The sequence below is a fragment of the Dufourea novaeangliae genome, unplaced genomic scaffold (assembly GCF_001272555.1).
Source record: "Dufourea novaeangliae isolate 0120121106 unplaced genomic scaffold, ASM127255v1 scaffold101, whole genome shotgun sequence".
NCBI classification, from domain to species: Eukaryota; Metazoa; Arthropoda; class Insecta; order Hymenoptera; family Halictidae; genus Dufourea; species Dufourea novaeangliae.
This window is the reverse complement of record NW_015373989.1, coordinates 525,668-547,413: the sequence shown is the minus strand read 5'-3', so window position 1 is coordinate 547,413 and position 21,746 is coordinate 525,668. Positions and strand designations below refer to the sequence as shown.

The window sequence follows — 21,746 nt, the reverse complement described above, 5'->3', positions numbered from 1 at the left end:
TCCTTGGGTGGTCACCGGTGAGCATCATTCGATTTGTTCATTATGTCGTGGCGGTCACCACTTATCGGCATTCGAATCGTTACTTGTGCCGTGACGGTCACCGATGACCGGCGACATCAAATCTTACTTGAAAGGTAAAACCGACTGTAATTTTGAAGCATGTTATCGGTATAGTGCGTCAGAAAGAAATCATAATAAATTATTCAAAACGAACAACTCCTATTAATTTGTTCATTGTTTCAGGTAAACTCGTTTCCGCTGGTCCTCGGGAGAATGACGTTCATCAAGGTTCTGGTGCCTCTTTTTTTAATCACTATGGCGAAGGGACAGCCGATATCGTACAACGCGTACGACGAAAGGGAATTGTCCCGGGAACATCCGCCATTCTTGTTGTTGGTCAATCATCGGATTCCGGACTTAGAGGTACGAGAACAATAACTTTTCATTCTCAAAATTACATTTAGTAATTACGGAAAAAATATCTCTCTTTTTTCATTTTGTCTACATTACACGACATATAAATGCTCGTCAAGAACATTTTTGTAGTTTGAAAGCGTTTAGACGCCATTTTCCTATCGTTCCTATTCGCTGACTTTTTCACTTTTATCACAGTTATGCAGCGTCGGATTAAGTAATTAAAAGAAACAATTACTTGAAAAGTAATTTTTTAAAAGTAATTAAATGAAATTTTGTAGAAACAGATCGGATCAAAGTTGTTGGAATGTAATGAAACATTGTTCGTTATGATTAAATGTTATCTAATTTTATTTGGGATAAATCTCAATTTTTTAAAATTTCTGTATTTTACCCCCCACTCCCCTCCCGCTTTTCAACCAAAGAAACCCCCGAACGTGTGATAGCCCTGGGCCACAAAAAATCTTAAACGGGGCCTGCAGTTATGTATAGTAATTGTACATTACAAAATTATTACTAAACTGCGGATTTTTATGCAAAATAAAATTTTATGAAGTATCTCTTCTGGACAAGAACAAAAGTAGGAATTTCTTTCTTCTCTTAAGTATCTTATTGAGTTAAGAATAAAACAAAAAAACTCGTTGCATCCGATGGCACTTTTACCATTTACTGTATTTCACAGAGCTTAGAGTCTATAAATGCATAAAATCCGCAGTCTAATTATTACATTTAATAAAATCTATTTTCCTACCTGTGATCAGAGGAAGCTTCTTGATACATTTGAAAGAAATTAGGGTTTTATAAGGTTTTATTGTATTTCGAACAATACTCACCACTCGAATTCTGTTCGATAATACATGTATACTTCATGTCGTAATCTGAAATACATGGCCACATGGTTACAGGCTGAACGGAAGAGTTAAAGAAATTAAAAAAAAAAAGGATATTTCCATACCATTCTGTCGGTCAATTTAAATCCACAATATATTTCGTCACCATTTACCTGATTATACAAACGGAACGAACAACTTCGGTATACACACCCTGTATATACATATGTGTACTTATGGACTGTACAAAACAATACACCTGTTTTGTGTTCTGAATCGATCGTGAAGAGCTTAAACTAAAATCGTCACGCGTGGCCGTTAAGGCTGATACAGATATACGCGCAACGAATAAAGCCTGTTACATCGCCGTCCAGATGGTATTAGCTTGTCGCGAGACCACGGATACGCGCTCGTGGACACAATTGACATCCGAATGTGAATCGAAAGTCGTTGTATCGCAGTCGAGAGTAGCACAGAGAATCAAGTTTTACCCCGTGGGGTCTGCATTTAGCTTTATTCGTCGACGTGTTAACTGATTATTGAAAAGTGTTGTAGGTTACAGTTAATGTAGACCATCAAAACGTTTTTAATATATACTATATATTTATATACTATAATCTATATATATTATATATAGATAGATTTTATATCTATACATATAATACTTTATATAGATAGACAAAATATACATTATAAACGAATGATTAAATATTAATATACAAAGAGAAAACAACATATTGTTACTACAGTATTAATACGATTGCGGTCTAATACACAGATTTTTAGTATTACTTTTACTTTCACTTTTACTCGTACTGTTTTAGCAGATATTCTTGCTAATTCCCGAACGTTCTGAGTAAGGACGTTCGATTCCCATTCGATTCTTTTGGTCAAAACATCGATCTTTTGAATCGATTCTTGCAAAAACAATTCTTTAATTTCGATTTTTGAAGAGAATCGGTTCTCATGATTCGATTCAGAATCGATTCGAGAATCGATTTCTAATAGTGAATCGAACATCCCTTGTTTTGAAACATTACCGTTGCGACTCTCCCGCCTCAGGAAGACCGATCGCTACGCCGCTAGTGTGCTTCAACTAAACTAACCTAATTCAAAATTATCCTTCAACCACCTTCAACAGAAAGTGTTGAGTACGGCGTTAGGTTAGGGTTGGCGGAACTTTCATTCCTCGGTTAACTATTTAGTGTGTGCTTTGCTCCATCCTTGACTGGAATAAATGTAATTATATATGACTAGTAATGAACGAATAACAGTGGGTAATACATTATTTATTGTTCACGAGTTATAGTGTCGCGAAGAGACTCGCTTACGATCTGAACAGTCCCCAAACACAGAAGTAAGTCATTTTATATCGAGAAGATTGTTTTCTATTGGCATTTGTTAAATAACGCATTTTTTGACTCTCCTGTATGAAAATTGCAAGCCCATTCTGTTTCTTCAACGCCCTGGATAATTAAACGCCGATTAACCCATTAACGATCAATATTGCGTTAATGCAATTTTTCATCAGTTCACATTATTGAACACTATTTTCTAACATTATAATTATGAAAAAGAATTCCAAGAATTTGCTTAATAATTTTTTCGTCGCTATTTCTTCTTCCAGTTAGGTATATCATTTTACAAGAATCTTACATTTAAAAATCGTATTACGTCACTATTCGATCCATAATGAGTTAATCACGAAGCACACGACAACTGAAAATTTCCTACAACATTAGTGACAGAGCTCCATTTAACTCTCGTGTACTATCCAGAAAGCTATTACTTTGCTGCTCATTAAATTAAATTGCGCCAACTGTGATATCGAATCGAGGAATCACGGTCAGCTACCATTAGATTGTAATTTGACTCAGCTGTGATGCTACTGATGTCAAATTAATTCACTAATTTCCATAATAGAAAGCATAATAATTGTGGAACTGGATTGTGTACGTCTTCATACATTTGTATACGATTTGGATTTAGAGTATAGGAAACACATTTATCTTTATTATTAAATGATAATCAAAGTAAACATGAAAAACATTTAGAGTCGATTATATTTCGTCAGTTCGTATTAATTATGTAATTCGCTTCGAAATTGTCGTAAGTTTGTGCTTCAAATACATTCACTAATTGACTTATATTTTCCTGCATAATTATAAATTAAGCTTCCATTTCGCGATAAATCGATCTGAACAGTTAAAACAAAAATGGTGGACCGAGTAGACTACACCTGTAGTGTTTAGCACGTTTGTTTCCGGAACACCCTGTATAAACAGTGGAATCATTTGCTTGCATAAAAATGGACACGAACCGTGGAGATGATACACACCGAATCGCACCTGTGAAATAATTGATTTCTCCCTGTTTAATCAAACGACCTACGGATGCTGCAAAATAATTTATGGAAATTAATAAGGACATTCGAACGATTCGAGTCGCGCATATAAATGTCCTGTCACCGTCCCCTTGAGACGGAGTCGTTCTTGCGACCGTTTAATTAAAGACACCCGCGAAATGCCGTTAATTAACGTTCACATGCAATACATACTTCCTAGTAACTTCTGACCAGGGTGCTGAAATGTTTTTTTAAAATTATCCAACCATTTTAATAAACAAGACGCCTGCTTTTTCGACGGCTCGAATTTATTCACGAGGCACGTCACGGCACCCAATTTCCCCCAGGTGAGATTTATCTGCATAAAAATGAGACTACATAATTAGGCAATGTTTCTATAATTTTATGCGACAGACGATCGATGCGTGAACTTGATTACCGTGTTATATACAAGAAAATAATACCTGCCACTTTAACGGTGCTTGATGAGTATACTCGTCACCAGGAAATGGTCACATTTTGGGTAACGAGTATTCTCGTCACAATAAAATTCTTTTTGATTGACGCGTATACACGTCACGACGAAATTATCACATTTTGGATAACGACGAGTATACTTCTGACGTGAACAAATAAAATTCTTTTTGATTGACGCGTATACTCGTCACGACGAAATTATCACATTTTGGATAACGACGAGTATACTCGTCACGTGGAAAAATAAAATACTTTTTCATTAATGAGTATACTCGTCGCGAGGAAATGACCATTTTGTGGGTAACGACAAGTATACTCGTCAATTACCACTTAAAAATTGAAATTTTAGTAAAAATAAAAAAATAAATTCCTTTTATTAGAATAAAGGAATCAAATCTTTACACGTTTCTAAAACAAAAAATTCCACCGTTCAAGGGTTAAACGCCTGTTGTAAGTAGTATTCACGAAATAGAATAAGTGGTATATTAACGTGGGAATAAATATTTTTTAAAGTTTTCGACATTTTCTTCCATTGTCTCGTTTATTTGGACTATTAAAAATTTCTTGGTATGTTGTAATGTCGGTTTTTTTTGCAGTTTTCACGTTTTAGTGAACGTAACAATATTCCACATTTGATAAACAGACAAGAACAGTTTTTATTTTGCTTATATTTGCTCTGTATTTACTTTAATTTACAATAATATCTACCGATTTTAATACACATGCAAATATTCTCTGCAATGATCACTTCGACTCGTTTGATTCAGTATTTTTTAGCCGAGACGATATTTCCTGTTTAGTACGCGGCACGGGAAGGAAATTCTTCGATCGTAATCATAGATAGAGAAGCGTCTTCCATAGTAAGCGTTCGGTTTCGGGGAGATCCGTAATCAAAGGGTTAATTTTATGTATTCAGTTGTTCAGAAAGGGTAGAAATTGTTAGAACTCCTTTTTGCCCTCAAGGGATGAAGGTTAGAAACTGGTAGAAATTATTTCTGCCCTCAAAGGATAAAAAGAGTAGCATTGTGATTTATAATTTCAAATTTATATCATATTTATATACCACTTTTTCACACTTTTCTCATTTCACATTTTTCTTGGTTAAAAGATTTTGTTAACCTACTATTGGACGAATTTTCGTTTTCAAAGTTTTTTCATTGCACAGAACATCTCACTAATCTAAATAAATAATCATCCGACGGTGCAAAGTCTGATAAACAGTCTAATGAAAATATACCTGTAACCTGTAACAAAACACCTGTTCACCGGTACCAAATGATTTTTCGTGACGATTCGTACCAAATGACTTCTACCATTACTTGGCGATACTATTTTTAGGGTAACGACAGGTTCAAAATGGTATCTCCATCACATTATACTTTAATATAAAGCAAACTTGTTTTAGTATACCTGAAAATAAATCATTCTTAACCCAACGTCACAGTGAAAATAGTATTGTCATTTTGTAATAAGCGCCATTAGTGTATCGAATACTTCTTTCTTCGACTGTATATACACTAGGGATTGTTCAATTCCGATTCGATTCTTCAGAAGATCGACTCTTTTGAGTACACGTCACTGCTATCTATAACACATACACTGCGTGGCAAAACTATAAAACCACCCTAAAATTTCAATTCTTATGTATTGTGATTAAAATTAAAACGAACGACTTTCTTTCTAGGGAATAAAATTTATCCTTTTCTGGAGGAACATTATTTCTCAACACGATTTCAGACATGGTATACTTGGTTCGTTTTTATTTTCACCACAATACATAAGAATTGAAAATTTTAGACTGGTTTTATAGTTAAGCCACGTAGTGTACAGTAACGGCCAAAAGTATGGAACGTTAACTCATTATTCTGTGACAATAAAATAAAAGTTACGGAATCAATACATATAGAAATCACATTCTGTCAGTTTAAACACGTTACCTTCATTAACTCTTTCTAGAATAATATTTTAATTATCAGACCTGGTCCCATATATACTTTTGGCCGTTAGTGTATGTGTTATAAATTGCAGTGACGTGTTACTCAAAAAAATTGATCCTCTGCAGAATCGAATCGGAATCGAACATCCCTAATATACACATGTAGACACGACGAGAGATGGCGACACATTCCACCACTCCATCAGAAATACGATAAAGATGCTGGGCTCGAAATCCAACGGAACTTTTCGAATCAACCTAATATTTTCCAAAGTTTTTCCTGATCACTGAAGACTTTCTGGATTCCTTCTTCCCATCAGATGACCCTTCTAATCCGTAGCGTGAATCACGGGCGGGAAACGTGGATGAAAGTTGAAGCACGTCCGAACGCGAAGACTTCTGGGCGCAGGTGCGTGTCGCCCTCTTCCGTAAAATAGCTGCAGGAGCTTTTATTCATATTCTGGGAGCGCATGTTACACACGGAAGTGGCAATAAAACGAGGGAAATATGCGGGTCGGTGGAACGTTGCACATATACGAAGATCGTTCTATTCACGGTTCCTTTCTTCTTTCTTTTTTTTCATTTTTCCCCATAATGAATGTGTATCGCGCTTGATTTCTTCGACGGTGATCTGTCGTTATTTTTTTTCAGAACGTTTACGTGTGTAAGAAATATAGCTCATATGTTCGATACAGGTTTACTTCCATTTGTGAAGATGAACACAGTAAATCGTCGATTATTGGAGCTAATATAATTCCTCGACATTGTTCGGCAATAATTATGTTTTTTACATTATAATTTAAAATAATATTATATATGCCTGTATATTGTATGATAGATTAAATGTCCCTAATACTGCCACTTTATTTATTTTACTTAATAAAAACATAACGTACGAAGACATGTGTACTGAAGATTGTATTATTAACCCTGTCCAACCGCAGGATTCCATTTAGAATCGTTAACTTATTTAGCATTTATAGTTCATGTCATGAACCTGAAGATTCAGTATGGCATCGTATTGTATAGTATAATTTTTTGCCGTTAGAGGGAAAACTTCTCGAAAATATCACTCGGGACCCAAATACGTTACGGGACCCGACATCTGTCGGGATCCCGATGCGATTTATACTGTCGGGATCCCGGCCGTTCTCGCCCGACTTATCCCGACCCAACCCGAGTCTCGGGAATCCCGTGATTTCGGATACCCACACACTCTAATATTGACTCTAATATTGAACATAATCTTAATACGAGCGAACTTGAACTAAACACAAGGTAGTCGCTAATACTCAAATGAAAGAGATAGACGGAATGAAAAAAGTTCCATCGATCATTTCGTTTACGCACCTAATATGTACCAAGCTGTTATTAAATGTATGATAAACTACGTTAAAATACAATATAAACAAGTAACTGAGCAAAATAATATCAGAAGGTTCCATAAGTAACTTTGAAACAAAAATAACTTTGAATATTTCATAAAGATATCCCGTAATCCCATCCCGTTAACACTTTTATTGTTTATATGCATGAAAATTAATATTCGAAAATTTTGTCAAAAGTAATAGTAGAACTAAGATGAGAGAAAGGCATGTTCATACTATGTGGTATTTATTAAATCAGAAACTACAGCTTCTGTTTAGTTAACTATGACTTATAACTTTTTTCCCCCTTTTCCCTCACCCTCTGCGATGTGCGAGTAAGAGAGGACTCCATTGCCACGTCTGTCCTTCGGTCTCGCTTCATCCCTACCATAAGACAACGCAGTCTATTATACAGGGTGTCCTAAAAATGTCCTCCGACCCGGAAATGGGGCACTCGGGGGGTGAATTGGAACAACTTTTTCCTTAGCAACAATGTAAACTGAAGCTTCGTTACCGAGATATTAACGAAAAACCGCGACCAATCAGAGCGCGAGTTTGCCAGCCGAGTTCCCGCGTTAGCGGTGGCTACGCGCTACGCTTGTACTACGAAACTCCGAACAAGTAGGTCACCATGCATCGCAGGAAACCGCGTATAATAACAGCAAATAAACAAGACGTAACAAATGAAATCATACTTTTTATCATCTGTCGTTTGTTATTTAAACGTAGGCAAATTATGTGTCACGTAAAAAGACAGGATCAGCACATTTACATTTTTGTAAATTCCTTTTTACGAATTTGTAAATTTCATTTTCCAATAACGTGTGAACGAAAAGGTAATGTAACAGAGAATAAACGAGAAGTGATCGTAATTTGGTATTGGTATAAAAATTCGTAGTTTAATAACTGTCAACAATGTTACTGATAATGAATAAATTTCTTCAAAAAGCCCGAAGAAAAAGTTAGGTACAGAAACTTGCAGAATTATCGCCGGAAATAAGCCATAGCTTGCGTTAAATTAAGAAAATAATAATCAGCAATAAATTGATTAGAACTCACCCTTTCGGTAATTCACCTGCAGTTTGCAAACCTGTGTCACTAGGTCACTGAACCGATCCTGGTCATCGATGGCCGAAACGGTTTATGGCAGGGTATCGCCCAGTTCGCAGGTGATCGCAGGTATACCTCACCAGCCGAAGTTAAGGGTTGTCTATGGTAAATCCACTTAGGGTATGGAAACAGAAATTATTCCTCGTTTCGGCAATGAAACCTAAATAATTTTCGCGCGTTACAAGGGTGAACTCGCACCGTGACGACCTTCGCTTTTGCTCCATTCCACGACTGGACATTGTTGGCTCTCCGTTTTCTTCTTCCTCCCTCCCCGTCCCCCTCTACATTGGAAAAATTAAGTGCTCCATAAAAGGGGTTACGGAGACCGTACGAGAATACTTTCGTTTTTTTACATCGAAACGAAGTCGATCCATTACTCGAATGAAAGAGTTCTGGGTAACGACGCTTCGGAAAGGTTAAATGAATAACTTGAAATTTAATCGTGAAGAATAATGGTCGGCTAAAGGGGTAATTGCGCGAACCATTTGATTGTTTCACGTATTCATCCAAATGGGCCAGTTGAGCTCTTTGTTTTTTTAATAAACCGTGTCTTAAATACTAGACTTTTGCTGAAATATTATTTCTTTCATTTATAGAATATTTAATTATTTCTTAATATTCATAGTTACTATTGTCTTTCGAAGTACAGTAGAACCTCGAACATCCGAACTAACAGTGAGGCAAATCCATTCTGATAAACGATTTTTCAGGTAGTTGACGATCTGTGTTCCAATATAATCTGTATTTCGGAGTCTCCGATAATAGAAATTTCACTGTAGTCGTTCATTCATCGATATTAATAAACACAAGAATCCCACTGTCTATTCATAATTACAAATGAACCGATCCAAGTAAATACAAATAAATAATCAGTACTTTCGTTTCGATAGCAAGTACTTAATTTAGTACCGAAATCAAAGCACGAGTCTGCCGGCCGAGTTCCCGCGGTAACGTTGGTTACCAATCGTAGCACATAACCAACGCTACCGCGGGAACTTGGCTGACAGACTCGCGCTCCGATTGGTCGGTGTTTTTCGTTAATATCTCGTTAACAAAGCCTCGAATAACATTTTCGCTGAAGAGAAACTTGTTTCAAATCACCTAACGAGTCTCCCATTTCCGGGCCCTCCAACATTTTTGTTACACCCTGTATAACACCGTACGAAACTACCAGAATTAACACGAACCAACGATTTTTCAGAATGAAATGTTTGACTCGGGTAACGATCCAGGATCAACGGTGGTCCGGACCAAACGGATCGGCTCTCTGTCAATCGTAAACTCCCTGGACGTGTTGCGTCAGAGGGTCCTCCTCGAGCTAGCGCGACGCAAGGCGATGCAGGATCAGCAGCAGGTCGACGCGAATCGTCGTCTCCTGGACGTGATCGGTAAACGATCGTTGCCACTGTACACCGGCGGCATGTCCAGGCCCGTCGACGCGAGATCGAGGAACGGGATCGAGTTCACGTTCGGGCAGGACGGTAGGAGCCGCGATCGTAGCTTCGCGCCGGAGAGGATCCCGGGAAGGCTCGACGACTGGCTCCAAGTAGACGACGCCGCTTATCGAGAGAGACACGACGATCAAACACGAAGGGTAATTTCGGGGAATCCTAGCAGATCTCACGTTCCCCTCTCCTAGATTCTTCTTTTAAACCTTTCGATGTTTATATCGAGTATACTCGTCATGAACAGAGTGTACTTTTGTTTTGTTCAATGATGAGTTATAGTTAGTGATGGGCACCATCGACTAAATTAAAGTATCGACTAATGACTATTTAATCGCGACATACTATCGACTATTTAGTCGATAGTTTTTAGTCGACTGAAATTTTGCTTTAGCGGTTATGTATAGATTATGTCATCAAATTTTCAGCACCATTGGTATATTTACCTTTTGGAAATTTATTAGTTCATAGATAGAATTTCAAAAATATAAGTGATAAGCTAGTTTTTTTAAACAATTACTAATATTCGAGTTTTTGTAAGCTATTTAATATTCGTACTTAAAAAATTAACTGCTCTAAATTTTTTATGAAACTCAATTAGGTTATAAGCAATAATTTGCACAGGCTTTGGTAATGCATAAAAAAATATATGGAAAAATTACAATTGGTTTGCATCGCGAAGAAAATAATCAAGATCCAGTCAATACCGATCAATAGCTCGATAGTTCGAGCGAATTGCTTGAAGCGACTACTTCAAGCGACTAAATTTAGTCGACTGAAAGTAGTCGTTGGTTTCTATCGACTTAGTCGATAGTTTTTAGTCGATGGTGCCCATCACTAACGTGGCGGGAGAGCGAATTTGTATGCTCGAAAGTACGCCTAAAGGGGAAGTGCCTCGCGTGGCAATATAGTTAGAGTCCACTGTGTATTGTGTACTATTTATTATATGTATAATCAAACTGGCCCAACATTGCAATAGAAAGCTTCGAATTCTACGGAGAGATAAATAAAAATAAAAATTTTGGTTAGACTTCGGTTTAGGCAAAGAAGGTGAACGTTAACGATTTGTTTCCAGGTGCAGGCGAACGAATTACATCTACTCTAATCAACCCCGAAGAACAGGATGGAAATCACCACAATCAAGTCTCGCTATTACGGTTTTTTAACTGACAAGCCAGTTACCATATAATTTGTGTATTTATTCGTCATGTTTTTCATGTTTCCGTTACACCATAATATTGCCCATGTATACATTCAGTGGCGTAACAAGAAACATAATTTTGGTTTCGTCGTTCCATCCATTGACTGTTACCTGCAAATTACTCCGGTGTAGAGCACAGTGCAGATTTATTGGCCGTGTGCCCGTGAGGTTTCCAATAGCTCAGGAAGATTTTACGAAGCCGTGAGAATGTTCCAGTATTCCTTCTTTGATTTAGCTAGCTTAATTTCATATCCAGAAAAGGAAGCGAATAGAAGTGACATAATAGAAGTGACACACATGGAACCTCTCTTGGTATATATTACGCAGAAAAGCTAGCGATAAGAGTTCAATGCTCGAAGTAATAACCTGATACCGAAGTTCCGAGATCTGCGTTCTAATTGTTCTCTATTTTTTCTTTCCTTTTCCAATTACACAGAATCATGAAACAGAACAGTATTATGTGTTGTGATCTTTTCAAGTCTGTCCGATCGATAACCTCCGCATTAGACATCCGACGTACAACTTTTAATGTAATTTATTGTAAATGTTACGTCATATTAATGTTAAGTTTTAAGAGCATACCGACGGGGATACCGCAGTATATTTTATTGTGATTATTTAAAGGTGAAAATATTCCAACTCTGAAACCAACCGCGAAGACACAAATTATTATGAAATAGAACCTCTCGACTGTACAGAAACTGTTTGAAATAATTATATGCTCACCTCAATATTTTACTATTTATTTGTAACAGAATGTAAATGTTATATGCAAAGGGAAAGATTGTACATTTAATGTAATGTAATTGTGTTTTCTTTTTAGGTACACCTTGATCCATAATTTTGTTTTCAATATCTTTCACTCGTACGAACAAACAAATGTAATTGAAAATAAATGTTTCAAGAAAATATCTCTACCTAAGCATCTTTTGAGTGAACAGTTTCTTTGTTGGATATTATTTTCATTTATGTTAAACGCTATTATACATTCCATGATATCTACATACATCCTTACAATGACACGTGATAATGGAATTGACTATGTTTCAGTCAGATGGGTATACCAAAGAAATACTGTATTATGTGCAAATCAATTATTCTTTTCGTATATGTTACCAATTAATGTATATGCTACGTTTAAAACGCTTGCCCCTAAAAGTTACATATATACACATTATATCTACGTAATACATCGAAGCGTTACTTGTTTTCCGATTATACGAATTTTAGTCCTAAGTATTTTTAGCCGTGTTAAAAGTACGAGGCAAATAAATATCTTGAAACAAAGGAATCATAATGGATCACTTTTCTCTTCTGCTTGAAAAAGTTATTAATTTCGTTATTTACCTGTTTCGTTTAAACTTTTGTTTATCTATCCGCCTATATGCTAAATACATATTTATTTACACGTGTTTATATCTCAAAAAATATAACAATGTAGTAATGAAACACAATTAACGCTTCGGATGTTTACGGTGATGTTAGAAAATAGATATAACTATATTATATCATTATTTACATGTTATATAACTGATATATAACTTGTTAAAAAAATGTATATGCATTCTAAAAGTACTGTGCATATAGTAGTTCTAAGCTATTTATTTAAAGAAATTGTATAATATTGTTATTTATTTTCGATTCGATGTTTTGTTTATTCCAATGACTTAAATTGCACAAAACGTAGATAAAATGAAATAAATTTCATTTAAGACAGGTGTGCTGTACATTTTAATTCCCACCTCCCTCTCAACCGCTTTCTTTAAAGCATAACAAAATATAATCAAAATAATTCATATTGCTGTACTGTTCTTTAAAAAAGTTTATTTTTTTGTTGTCTTAGTTATTATCGTTGTTTATATAATACTTAGTATTATTATCATTATTATTACAATTACAACATATACCCCATCCACTTCTAGTGAATGAAGATCGTATTTTATTTTTCTCTGGAAATATAATGTCTGTCAAACTGTTTCACTGTACAGAGTGTCATAATTGAAAATACTAATGTACAATACTTTTCTTCTGAACTCTTTTTAACAAAATCTCGGGAAAAGAATTAAAGAAAAGTTACAAATTCGTTTAACCGTTTAAATGGAATTTTCCGACACACAGGCCACTGAAACAATTCAGCGGTCCTGTGCATAAATTAATACTCTTCCGAACTATATTCCACGAGCACAAATAAATCAGACAATCGTATAACCTGGCTGGTATTTTAAAAAGTACAAAGTCGAACAATACAGTTTACGAAGATCAAGAACAAACACACTGCCATCGGATGCAGAAGCACCCACTTTATCCCCTCGACTATTCCAACAGACTTCAAATATTCCCCCTGTACCTGTGTAACTGTGCACCAATTGACCACTCTGCAGATTTAAATATAAGGTATATGTAATGCTAGAAGAACTCCATAAAAAGACAATAAAAATAGATAGATGTGATTGTCTTACCTGAGTAGACCAAATATGAACACATTTGTCGAAACTTCCGCTTGCAAGGAATTTGCCATCTGGACTAAATGCGACACTATAGACTGGTTCTGTGTGCTTCGTAAGTGTGTGTATACATGCACCCCTTTCGACATCCCATAATCTCACTGTCGAATCGAATGACGCACTAGCTAATGTTAAATTCATATTTGGATTGTGAGTTCCAGGTCCAGTCGGTGACCATTTAATTGTGTATATTTCTTTGCTATGAGCTTGAAGATCGTGTACCCATGTATCTTGCTTCATAGACCAAATTTTTAGGCTCATATCATCCGAACAGCTAGCTAACAAATTGCCTTGAGGATCCCATTTAATAGCATTAACTTCATTCTGCAATTGATAAAGCAAGTAAAGATATAGCCTAATAAAAACAAATTTATCTGCTTCTACCCACTTACCGTATGACCTTGGAAGCTCTTAATAGGTTTATCCACATTAAGTTTGCACACATGAATACACTGATCCGTGGAACAACTAGCAAACGATGTATTTGTCTGCCAATCTACATCTAAGGCAGGTGCACAGTGGAAACTAAACTGCTGGGTGCACTGTCCACTTTCTGCGTCCCATATGATCGTTGTCTTATCAACTCCAGCACTTAGTATATAATTTCCACGTTTGTTCCACTTCAACGCAAAAATTGGACCTTTATGTTGACCTAAAGTTGAAGCTAATCTACCATCTGTTTTCCAAATTCTTGCATATCCATCGTAACTTCCTGTTGCTAACAAGGTACCATCGCACTGAGGAAACAAAGTGGTTAACGTTTTATTATCTTCTTAGATAAATTATTTACATAAATATAGATTCATTTCACGTACCTTCCAGTCTAATGAAGTGACATCTTTGTTACTTGGTACTTCAGTACCACCTTTCTGTATACAGTGACGAAGAACAAGCTGATTCGGTGCTTGAGAGTTGTCCGACATATCCCAAATACGGGCGGTACTATCTCCCGAACCAGATGCCAACAGATCGGTTGTTGGATTCCATGCGCATATAAAAACCTCTGATTCGTGACCGCGTAATTTTGTAGCTTTACTTTCTGGGATTTCAACTGCACTAGCAGTACTTCCTCCTCCAGAACCTTGCTGCTGTTCGTCTACTTCCATTTCTGTTCTATCCCCTCCTCTCTCATTTGTGCCTACACCTTCATTGGAGGTTACAACTGTAAATTGATTAATACATATTAAGACAAACACTTTTCTCCTTCTTAAAATTAAATAACAATGATGATACTGTTCGCTCCCGATTCACAGATGTGTTGTGCCTTCAATATTGAGCTGCATTTTTCTATACCAGTGCTTTCTTGAACAAATTAGATATATTCTTAAATTCATTTTAAAAAAAACAATTATAAAAGTACTTTAACGCAACTGGCATAATAAAATATTTCCACTCCACAACAAATCCAAAAACTAAAGCAGTCCTTTAATTTACCTGGCCTGAAAAGGAGGTCTATAAAATTTGAATACTTTCATAGACCAGGGTATGCCAGGATTTTAAAAGTGATCGGTAATAATAAGCTAAGATTACCTTCTTCGCCATTCGTATCTTGCACTTCCGTTTTCACCTGTTGTTTCTGTTGGTTAATTTGATTCTGCCTTGATGCGACAACATCTGGCATGACAGCATCGATAAGAGACAATGACTCCACCATTCTTTGTTCAGTGCCATCTTCGCCTATTGATATCTCTGCTTCTGTATACTGTAATCCTTTCTGAAGTATTGATAACAATGCTGCTGGTGGGACTAATGCTCCGTTTATGTTACTCTGTGATATGTGTGATTCTATACCGAATGTATACGCAGAATGTTGAAATCCTATAAAAACAATGAATCAATCTTATTTTGCACAAGAAATTCGATAGGTATGCAGTGTAACTTCATTTGTATTATCACTGATACACCCTAATTAACATTCAAATAATTGCCTACCTCTATCATGTCAATACTTGATAATAGATTGTACGTTAACAATAGCCTCATTAACTTTGGTAATTATTGTGATAATACTGTACGTATCGTGTACGAAATATACATGTATAAACAAAAGAAATTCAACGTTACTGATATACGAATGCTCTAGAAGAGGTTAGGAAATGTTTTGACTAACGTACCAGACTCTTGGAGGTATCGGTAAACCAAGAAATTGACTTCATCGCTAGAGAAGCTCATCGTTCTTAGCCTTTAAGACACTAGCACAACATATTTATGAAAAGTTGTGCGGAAAAATCGTGTTGATTCACACCGGACGCCCAGACTCTCGAGATTTGCCGCGTCGAGGCCGCTACAGAAAAAGAACACAAACTCATTGCACACAAGACATTACCATTGGTCATAAAACACGAACAGCGGTGTGTTCCAAAAGGATACATTTTCTGAAGCTGACGTGAATCCATCTTATTTTAAAATCACGAAAAGGAAAAGGACAAAATGACGATACTAATTCGTGTAATGCATTCAGACGTATTTATTATGTAAACAATATTAACGCTTGTGCAACAATGTAATAATGACCTAGCATTGACAGTACGAAATTACATACAACACTTCGGCAAAAAAGAATGTGAGCAGTGTCACAACAATCATTACGGGATTATTTTGAAAAATTTATTTCAATAATGTCTGTTATTTACAGAAATATGTCAATACGTCTACGACCTTTAACTCTGCTCACGAGGAATTTATTACTTCAAAGAGGTTTGTGTTGCATTGCTAGTAGATTCTTGGATTTCCCTCTTGAATTTTTCCTGAACGTCAGTTAGGTTAAACACGTTATTAAAATACATAAAATTGAAGCAGTTTTTATGAAGAAAAAAAACAAATTAATACGGATATTTATTGATTTATAATTTCGAGTGTTGCATTGTTTACTGAAACTTGGATTTTAATTTCACTTAGTCAGACCATTCTTAATATCTATCTTCACAAATTACTTACTCATTTATCGTATTATTCTTTATCTGATGATGACGTTTCATCACGTACGATAAGAAAAAATTACGCATTTCATTTGAAAGCAATCATATTGATTAGAATTTTGGGGTGACTTGAAATAATTTGTTTTATTTTTATTGAATAGGTGCAGCTCAATTAATATAATATACTCAGACAATGTAACCAACATCTTATGGATTGATTGCTGAGAAAATCAAATCATATAAAAATCGTATATGCTTGTGAAATTTTTTTTCGATAATGTCAATTCAAAAAACTACACTGGAAATAGTAATAGAACACTGAACTGTTTTGAGTGTATATTTACCTTTTTCTAAACTTACAAGATAAAAATTACAAAACATGATGACACAAAACGATAGAACTTAATCTTCTTATTAAATTAAATGTACAGAGACACTGTAAATTTTCATTAGCCACTTTGTTTTTGAATGAAAACGTAGCTAAAATGAACAAACGTTGAATATTGATATTGCCTCGAATTTTATATTTTGAACGACATTGTTCATAAAACTTATTCTGGTCGCGTCAAGTCGCGTGTTACCTAGTTTTACTGTATACAAGTAGAAGCCACGTGTCATCGTAATAACGTAATTATCAAATCTGCTCGTCGGAGGACCTGATTGGTTGACCCAAGGTCACGAAATCTGATCGTTCATGCCTCAAAGGAACAGGCGGAGTGCCGCTTCTGTTCTCTTTGCCGTATAGTTGCATAGTTGCGAGGGAAAGCGCGGCAAGACGAATCGAGTTGTTTTTCGTGTTGCTGGAATCACTATTTGATTCCACGTTCTTTTTAAATTGTTTTAAGGAGCGATCAGAAGAATGACTACGGAAATCGATAAGGAAGAATTAAAAAAGCGTTTGACGCCGATACAGTGGCATGTAACGCAAGAAAAGGGTACGGAACGGTACGTATGACATGACTTTAATTTTTTTATTATATGGAATTGGGTCTCCATGGAATTATTCTTGCTTATTTAGCAAACGACACGAGTGACGCTAGTTTGCTTTTTATGATAAAGTATTTCCAGTAACCCGTGATTTCCGAGCATGCACTGTGTACGATTCTGTATGTATAAACAACAGAAACTTTCCAATTGTTTATGGAACTGGAAATTTTCAATACTGAATGAAAGCAAAATTGTCCGTTTGTTTTTTATTCTATAACGAATATGTTACTAATAATTTATTTTGTATGGTCATGTATGCGTAAGTCAGACGTTAATCATGCATCAGCTGATTCTATGTACCGATTTTTATTTATTCATTAATTTTTCTAATGATTCCTAAATCGTAATTGCATATTATTACGGTTTTAATTATATACTTTCGAGTCAATCACATTATTCGTGATACACTTTTCCAAAAATATTATCAATATGGTGGAAACTGGTTTACTTTCAGATGATGCGAGACCAAAATAACTTTTTCAAGAGCATGTGTTGGCTTGACTTTGCGTCATGACCGAGTAGTTTAAAAATAAAGCATAGGTGTTCATAATTAACTTCCTGCTCTGCATGCTTCTTCATGCTGCTAACCATTTTTTTTTTTCATTTTGCAGGCCCTATACTGGCTGTTACAACAAATTTTATGAAAAGGGCACATATACTTGTATAATTTGTGATCAAGAATTATTCTCTTCTGATACCAAATATGACAGTGGCTGTGGTTGGCCTGCATTCAATGAAGTATTGGATCAGGGACGAGTCAAGTTAACCAAAGATACATCGCATGGTATGCAAATGCACAAATTTTACATTTACTGATACATATTTTTAGAATAATGCTCGGTTTCTTAGTACAATAACATAGTATTCATTACACATATGTAATGTTACAGTCATTTAAAAGTATTTGCTTAAATGGTACATAAATAAACTCTGCACTGTGAAGTTTAATTTATACGTGGAAACAAGGGATAACATTCATGGATTTTAGAGTTATATTTATTTACCATTCTTAAACATTCTTCATTATTTTTCTTACATTCATACTTTCACAAAACCGTTCCTAAACTTTTAGTTCTGCTGCTCCTAAGCCTTCCATAACACATATCTTTTTCTTTCGTATAAACCTTATTGCGTTTTACGAATAACAGAAATATATATGATTACATTAATATAGTTCCTCTATTATTAAAATTTTTCATTGTAATTTCATTGATGCATGAAAATTCGATTATTGTTATTAACTTCTTTTTGAAGATTTACGTTTTTGTTATATATATATTTATAAATATTGAAGTGAATATAGTCATTACTACGATTTTATGATAATTATGTTAGTATATAAGGAAGGCAATATCCCTCTATTATCCTGTACCTTGCATGCTAATGCTTAGAGTGTGATTGTGTTAGACTTACATCATCTATTGTGTGAAACTAAGACCATAGATGTACATAAAAATAATTTTTTCTTTACGAATGAAAGAAAGAAAAATTAACATATCTTGCTATTTCTTCGTATAATAGTTAACATACAACTTTTGCTTTTTATACCATGATTTTAATGATCTACTACTATTATAACTTCTGGCTTAAAGAATATAACTACATTAGTACACTTAAAGTAGTATTGCAAATCGTTTAATTAAATTTACATTTTGTTGTTATATGTATGATTACATATATAAATTATTTGATGTTTTCACATAGATTGTCGAGTAACATTTTTATCTTGTGTATTTAGTTCAAATTATATTTATGTATAGAAAAGTATTTAAATAAACATGAATATATTAACTTTAAATTAGTCATTTGAATAATATTTAATATTGTTTATATACTAAAACTCCTAGTAACTGCACAAGGAGGTACTTTGTATCGTGTATGTTTCTATCTATTATTTAAAAGTATACATCTGTATATATCTCAAGATTTTGATAAATTTTTGAATTCAGTCATACAATATCAAGATAATTAAATATGGAATGGAAATTTGAAGAGACCTTCGACGGATGAATAAAGCAAGGAACAAGATTATGGGTATTAATTACAAGTAGAATATAAATATTTCTTATTTGCTCATTATTAGAAGAATGTCATTGAATTCAAGCTTCTTATTATTTCGATTTTTTATTTTATTTAATAAAACTGTTTACAGCAGAGGTTTCAGAATTTTTTACAATCAACCTACTGCTTTTAATAATATCAAATCACTTTTGTTTGGTGCTGCTGTTACTGGGAAAGCATTTAAAGTGCACAAAGAAAGGTGTTGGTCTGCAGTTAATCACACTCTATTATTCTATTTCCTTTGTCTTCCTATTGCTCCGCTACCACCACTTCACTCTCACCATTGACACACGAAAACTGCGTCGACAATTGACGCACAGTTGGTGGAAATCTACTACTGCTGATCGCAAACCCAGATATGGTGCGGACTGAAGTGACCTGTTCGAAATGCGGTTCACACTTGGGACATGTGTTTAACGATGGCCCAAAGCCCACAAGGAAGCGTTTTTGTATCAACTCAGCATCCATAAACTTTCATGCAGCAGGAGAAGAAAAGAAGACAGTATCGTAAAACCAGCGGAAAGAAAAAACTTTAAATAAGATTTACAAAACGTTTACAGAGTCCAACTCGTACTGAAAAATATTTATATTTCTCAACAAATATTGACTTTGCATAATATTTTAAATTAGATTTTGCTACTACAGTTTAGGACTTTCGTTATTCTTTAGAAGAAAATGCAAACATCGTGCATAATGAGAAAATATTTCCATGTTATTCATTACAAGCAATATTTATATATATATATTCTATATTTATTACAAACAACTCTTGTATCTGTACTTCGTGAACTTCAAGCTGTTTTCCAATTATTGAAGGGCATAGACTGCATATAGAAAAACAAATATGTGTACTTACACATATTACAGTGATAAACTACGTAATATTAATTATTGCGATATTATAATCTTAGGATAGTCCCAATTCTGTAAATACACCCTAAATGAATATAAGATACCACATTTAGTGTGTATAAAATATAAAAATCTAACAAATTAATGTAAAATATATAAGAAATAATTCGCAAAAGCATTGAATTATTTTTTGATATTACATGTAGTGGGCATAATATGTAAATAGCAATAACTATTTATTTGCTAAAAATCACCGAGAAGTTGTATAAAATATTTTGTTATTTATATTAACCATTCGTTATTTCAAGAAAAACTGTATAATTTCTGTCCTCATTTTGTGTACGGTTTGCTTTAACTACAAAATACTATCGAGAGACTTAAAGCTACAGCGAAGGGAAAAAGGATCACACTGGAAGAATAATTCTTTTGTTATAAAATGTTTCCTTATATTGTAACGTTTCAAAACAAACTAAAAGGTGTTACAGTACAATATATATATATGCAAATTCTAGGCATTATTTTTACAATAATTCATTATCCATTTCCTGCTTTCCTTCATTTTTAAATTCGACACTGTTTAAATATTAGCTTTCCTGAGAAACCAGATTTTTTTTACCAAATTTTCTCTCGTAATAATAAATACCGATTTCATACAAAGAGGTACGATTTAAATGGAATTCTCGTTAAAACTTGGAAGCTGAAAACTGTAATAAAATATGTAAATAATATAACGGCTTCACCTGCTAGGCCTGATTTTCTTTCTATATTGAGATCACAAAGCATTTTCAAAAACATCGTACAAAAAAACACACTTGCAAAAACATGAGTGTAGACGTGCTTCGCTTGATTTGCATTAGGAACCTATTTCATAGTTCTAAACCGACAAGAATACGTTTCTTACGGAAATACATACATAAATGCACTTGGAACGATAACTGGAGACGATGTGGGTGCACAAAATGTTCGTCCTTGTCCACATTTTTATCCGAAAAGTTCTAACCTGAAGCATCTAGTACTACTATTGCCATTCGAGTTGTAACAATTAAATAATAACAATGATTCTAATTTGGCGAATTGCGCTTAGTTTTTATTACAGTAAGGCATACCGATACAACTTTTTTGTACTTGTGTTCAAATTCAACGAATCTCGCTCGGAATATTCATAATGCCTAAACGTTAATTGGATTTTAAAAATATGGACAAGCGAACGTTTGTACACCTGACTTGTCCTCGGTTTACGAATAAAAATAAATCTTATCGATAGCTGCTTTAGCTGACATGGTTCGATCACTGCCGCAGT

General features: G+C 34.7%; 3 protein-coding genes across 4 annotated transcripts; 2 read left to right on the top strand and 1 right to left on the bottom strand.

Annotated features, from left to right (window-relative positions):
• Nucleotides 1–273: 273 nt before the first annotated feature.
• Nucleotides 274–11,057, top strand: LOC107187754 (diuretic hormone 44). The gene is made up of 3 exons (XM_015575919.1): nucleotides 274–423; nucleotides 9,680–10,072; nucleotides 10,999–11,057. The coding sequence occupies exons 1-3, from the start codon at nucleotides 274–276 to the stop codon at nucleotides 11,026–11,028; spliced, it is 573 nt and encodes a 190-aa protein (XP_015431405.1). The 3' UTR covers nucleotides 11,029–11,057.
• Nucleotides 11,058–13,316: 2,259 nt separating this feature from the next.
• LOC107187636 (F-box-like/WD repeat-containing protein TBL1XR1) lies at nucleotides 13,317–15,899 on the bottom strand. The gene is made up of 6 exons (XM_015575778.1): nucleotides 15,743–15,899; nucleotides 15,159–15,446; nucleotides 14,444–14,790; nucleotides 14,021–14,365; nucleotides 13,584–13,952; nucleotides 13,317–13,499 (listed from the first exon to the last, which is right to left on the bottom strand). Exons 1-6 carry the CDS (start codon nucleotides 15,798–15,800, stop codon nucleotides 13,317–13,319), a joined length of 1,590 nt encoding a protein of 529 aa, XP_015431264.1. The 5' UTR covers nucleotides 15,801–15,899.
• A 344-nt stretch (nucleotides 15,900–16,243) lies between these two features.
• On the top strand, nucleotides 16,244–20,108 carry LOC107187724 (methionine-R-sulfoxide reductase B1). Of its 2 annotated transcripts, none has more exons than XM_015575883.1 (4): nucleotides 16,244–16,325; nucleotides 17,392–17,491; nucleotides 18,145–18,317; nucleotides 19,915–20,108. In XM_015575883.1, the coding sequence occupies exons 1-4, from the start codon at nucleotides 16,247–16,249 to the stop codon at nucleotides 20,103–20,105; spliced, it is 543 nt and encodes a 180-aa protein (XP_015431369.1). In that variant the 5' UTR covers nucleotides 16,244–16,246; the 3' UTR covers nucleotides 20,106–20,108. The 2 variants fall into 2 exon arrangements, with proteins under 2 accessions (XP_015431369.1, XP_015431367.1); XM_015575881.1 differs by having other exon boundaries at nucleotides 16,267–16,325; nucleotides 19,951–20,108.
• The last annotated feature ends 1,638 nt before the right edge of the window (nucleotides 20,109–21,746 follow it).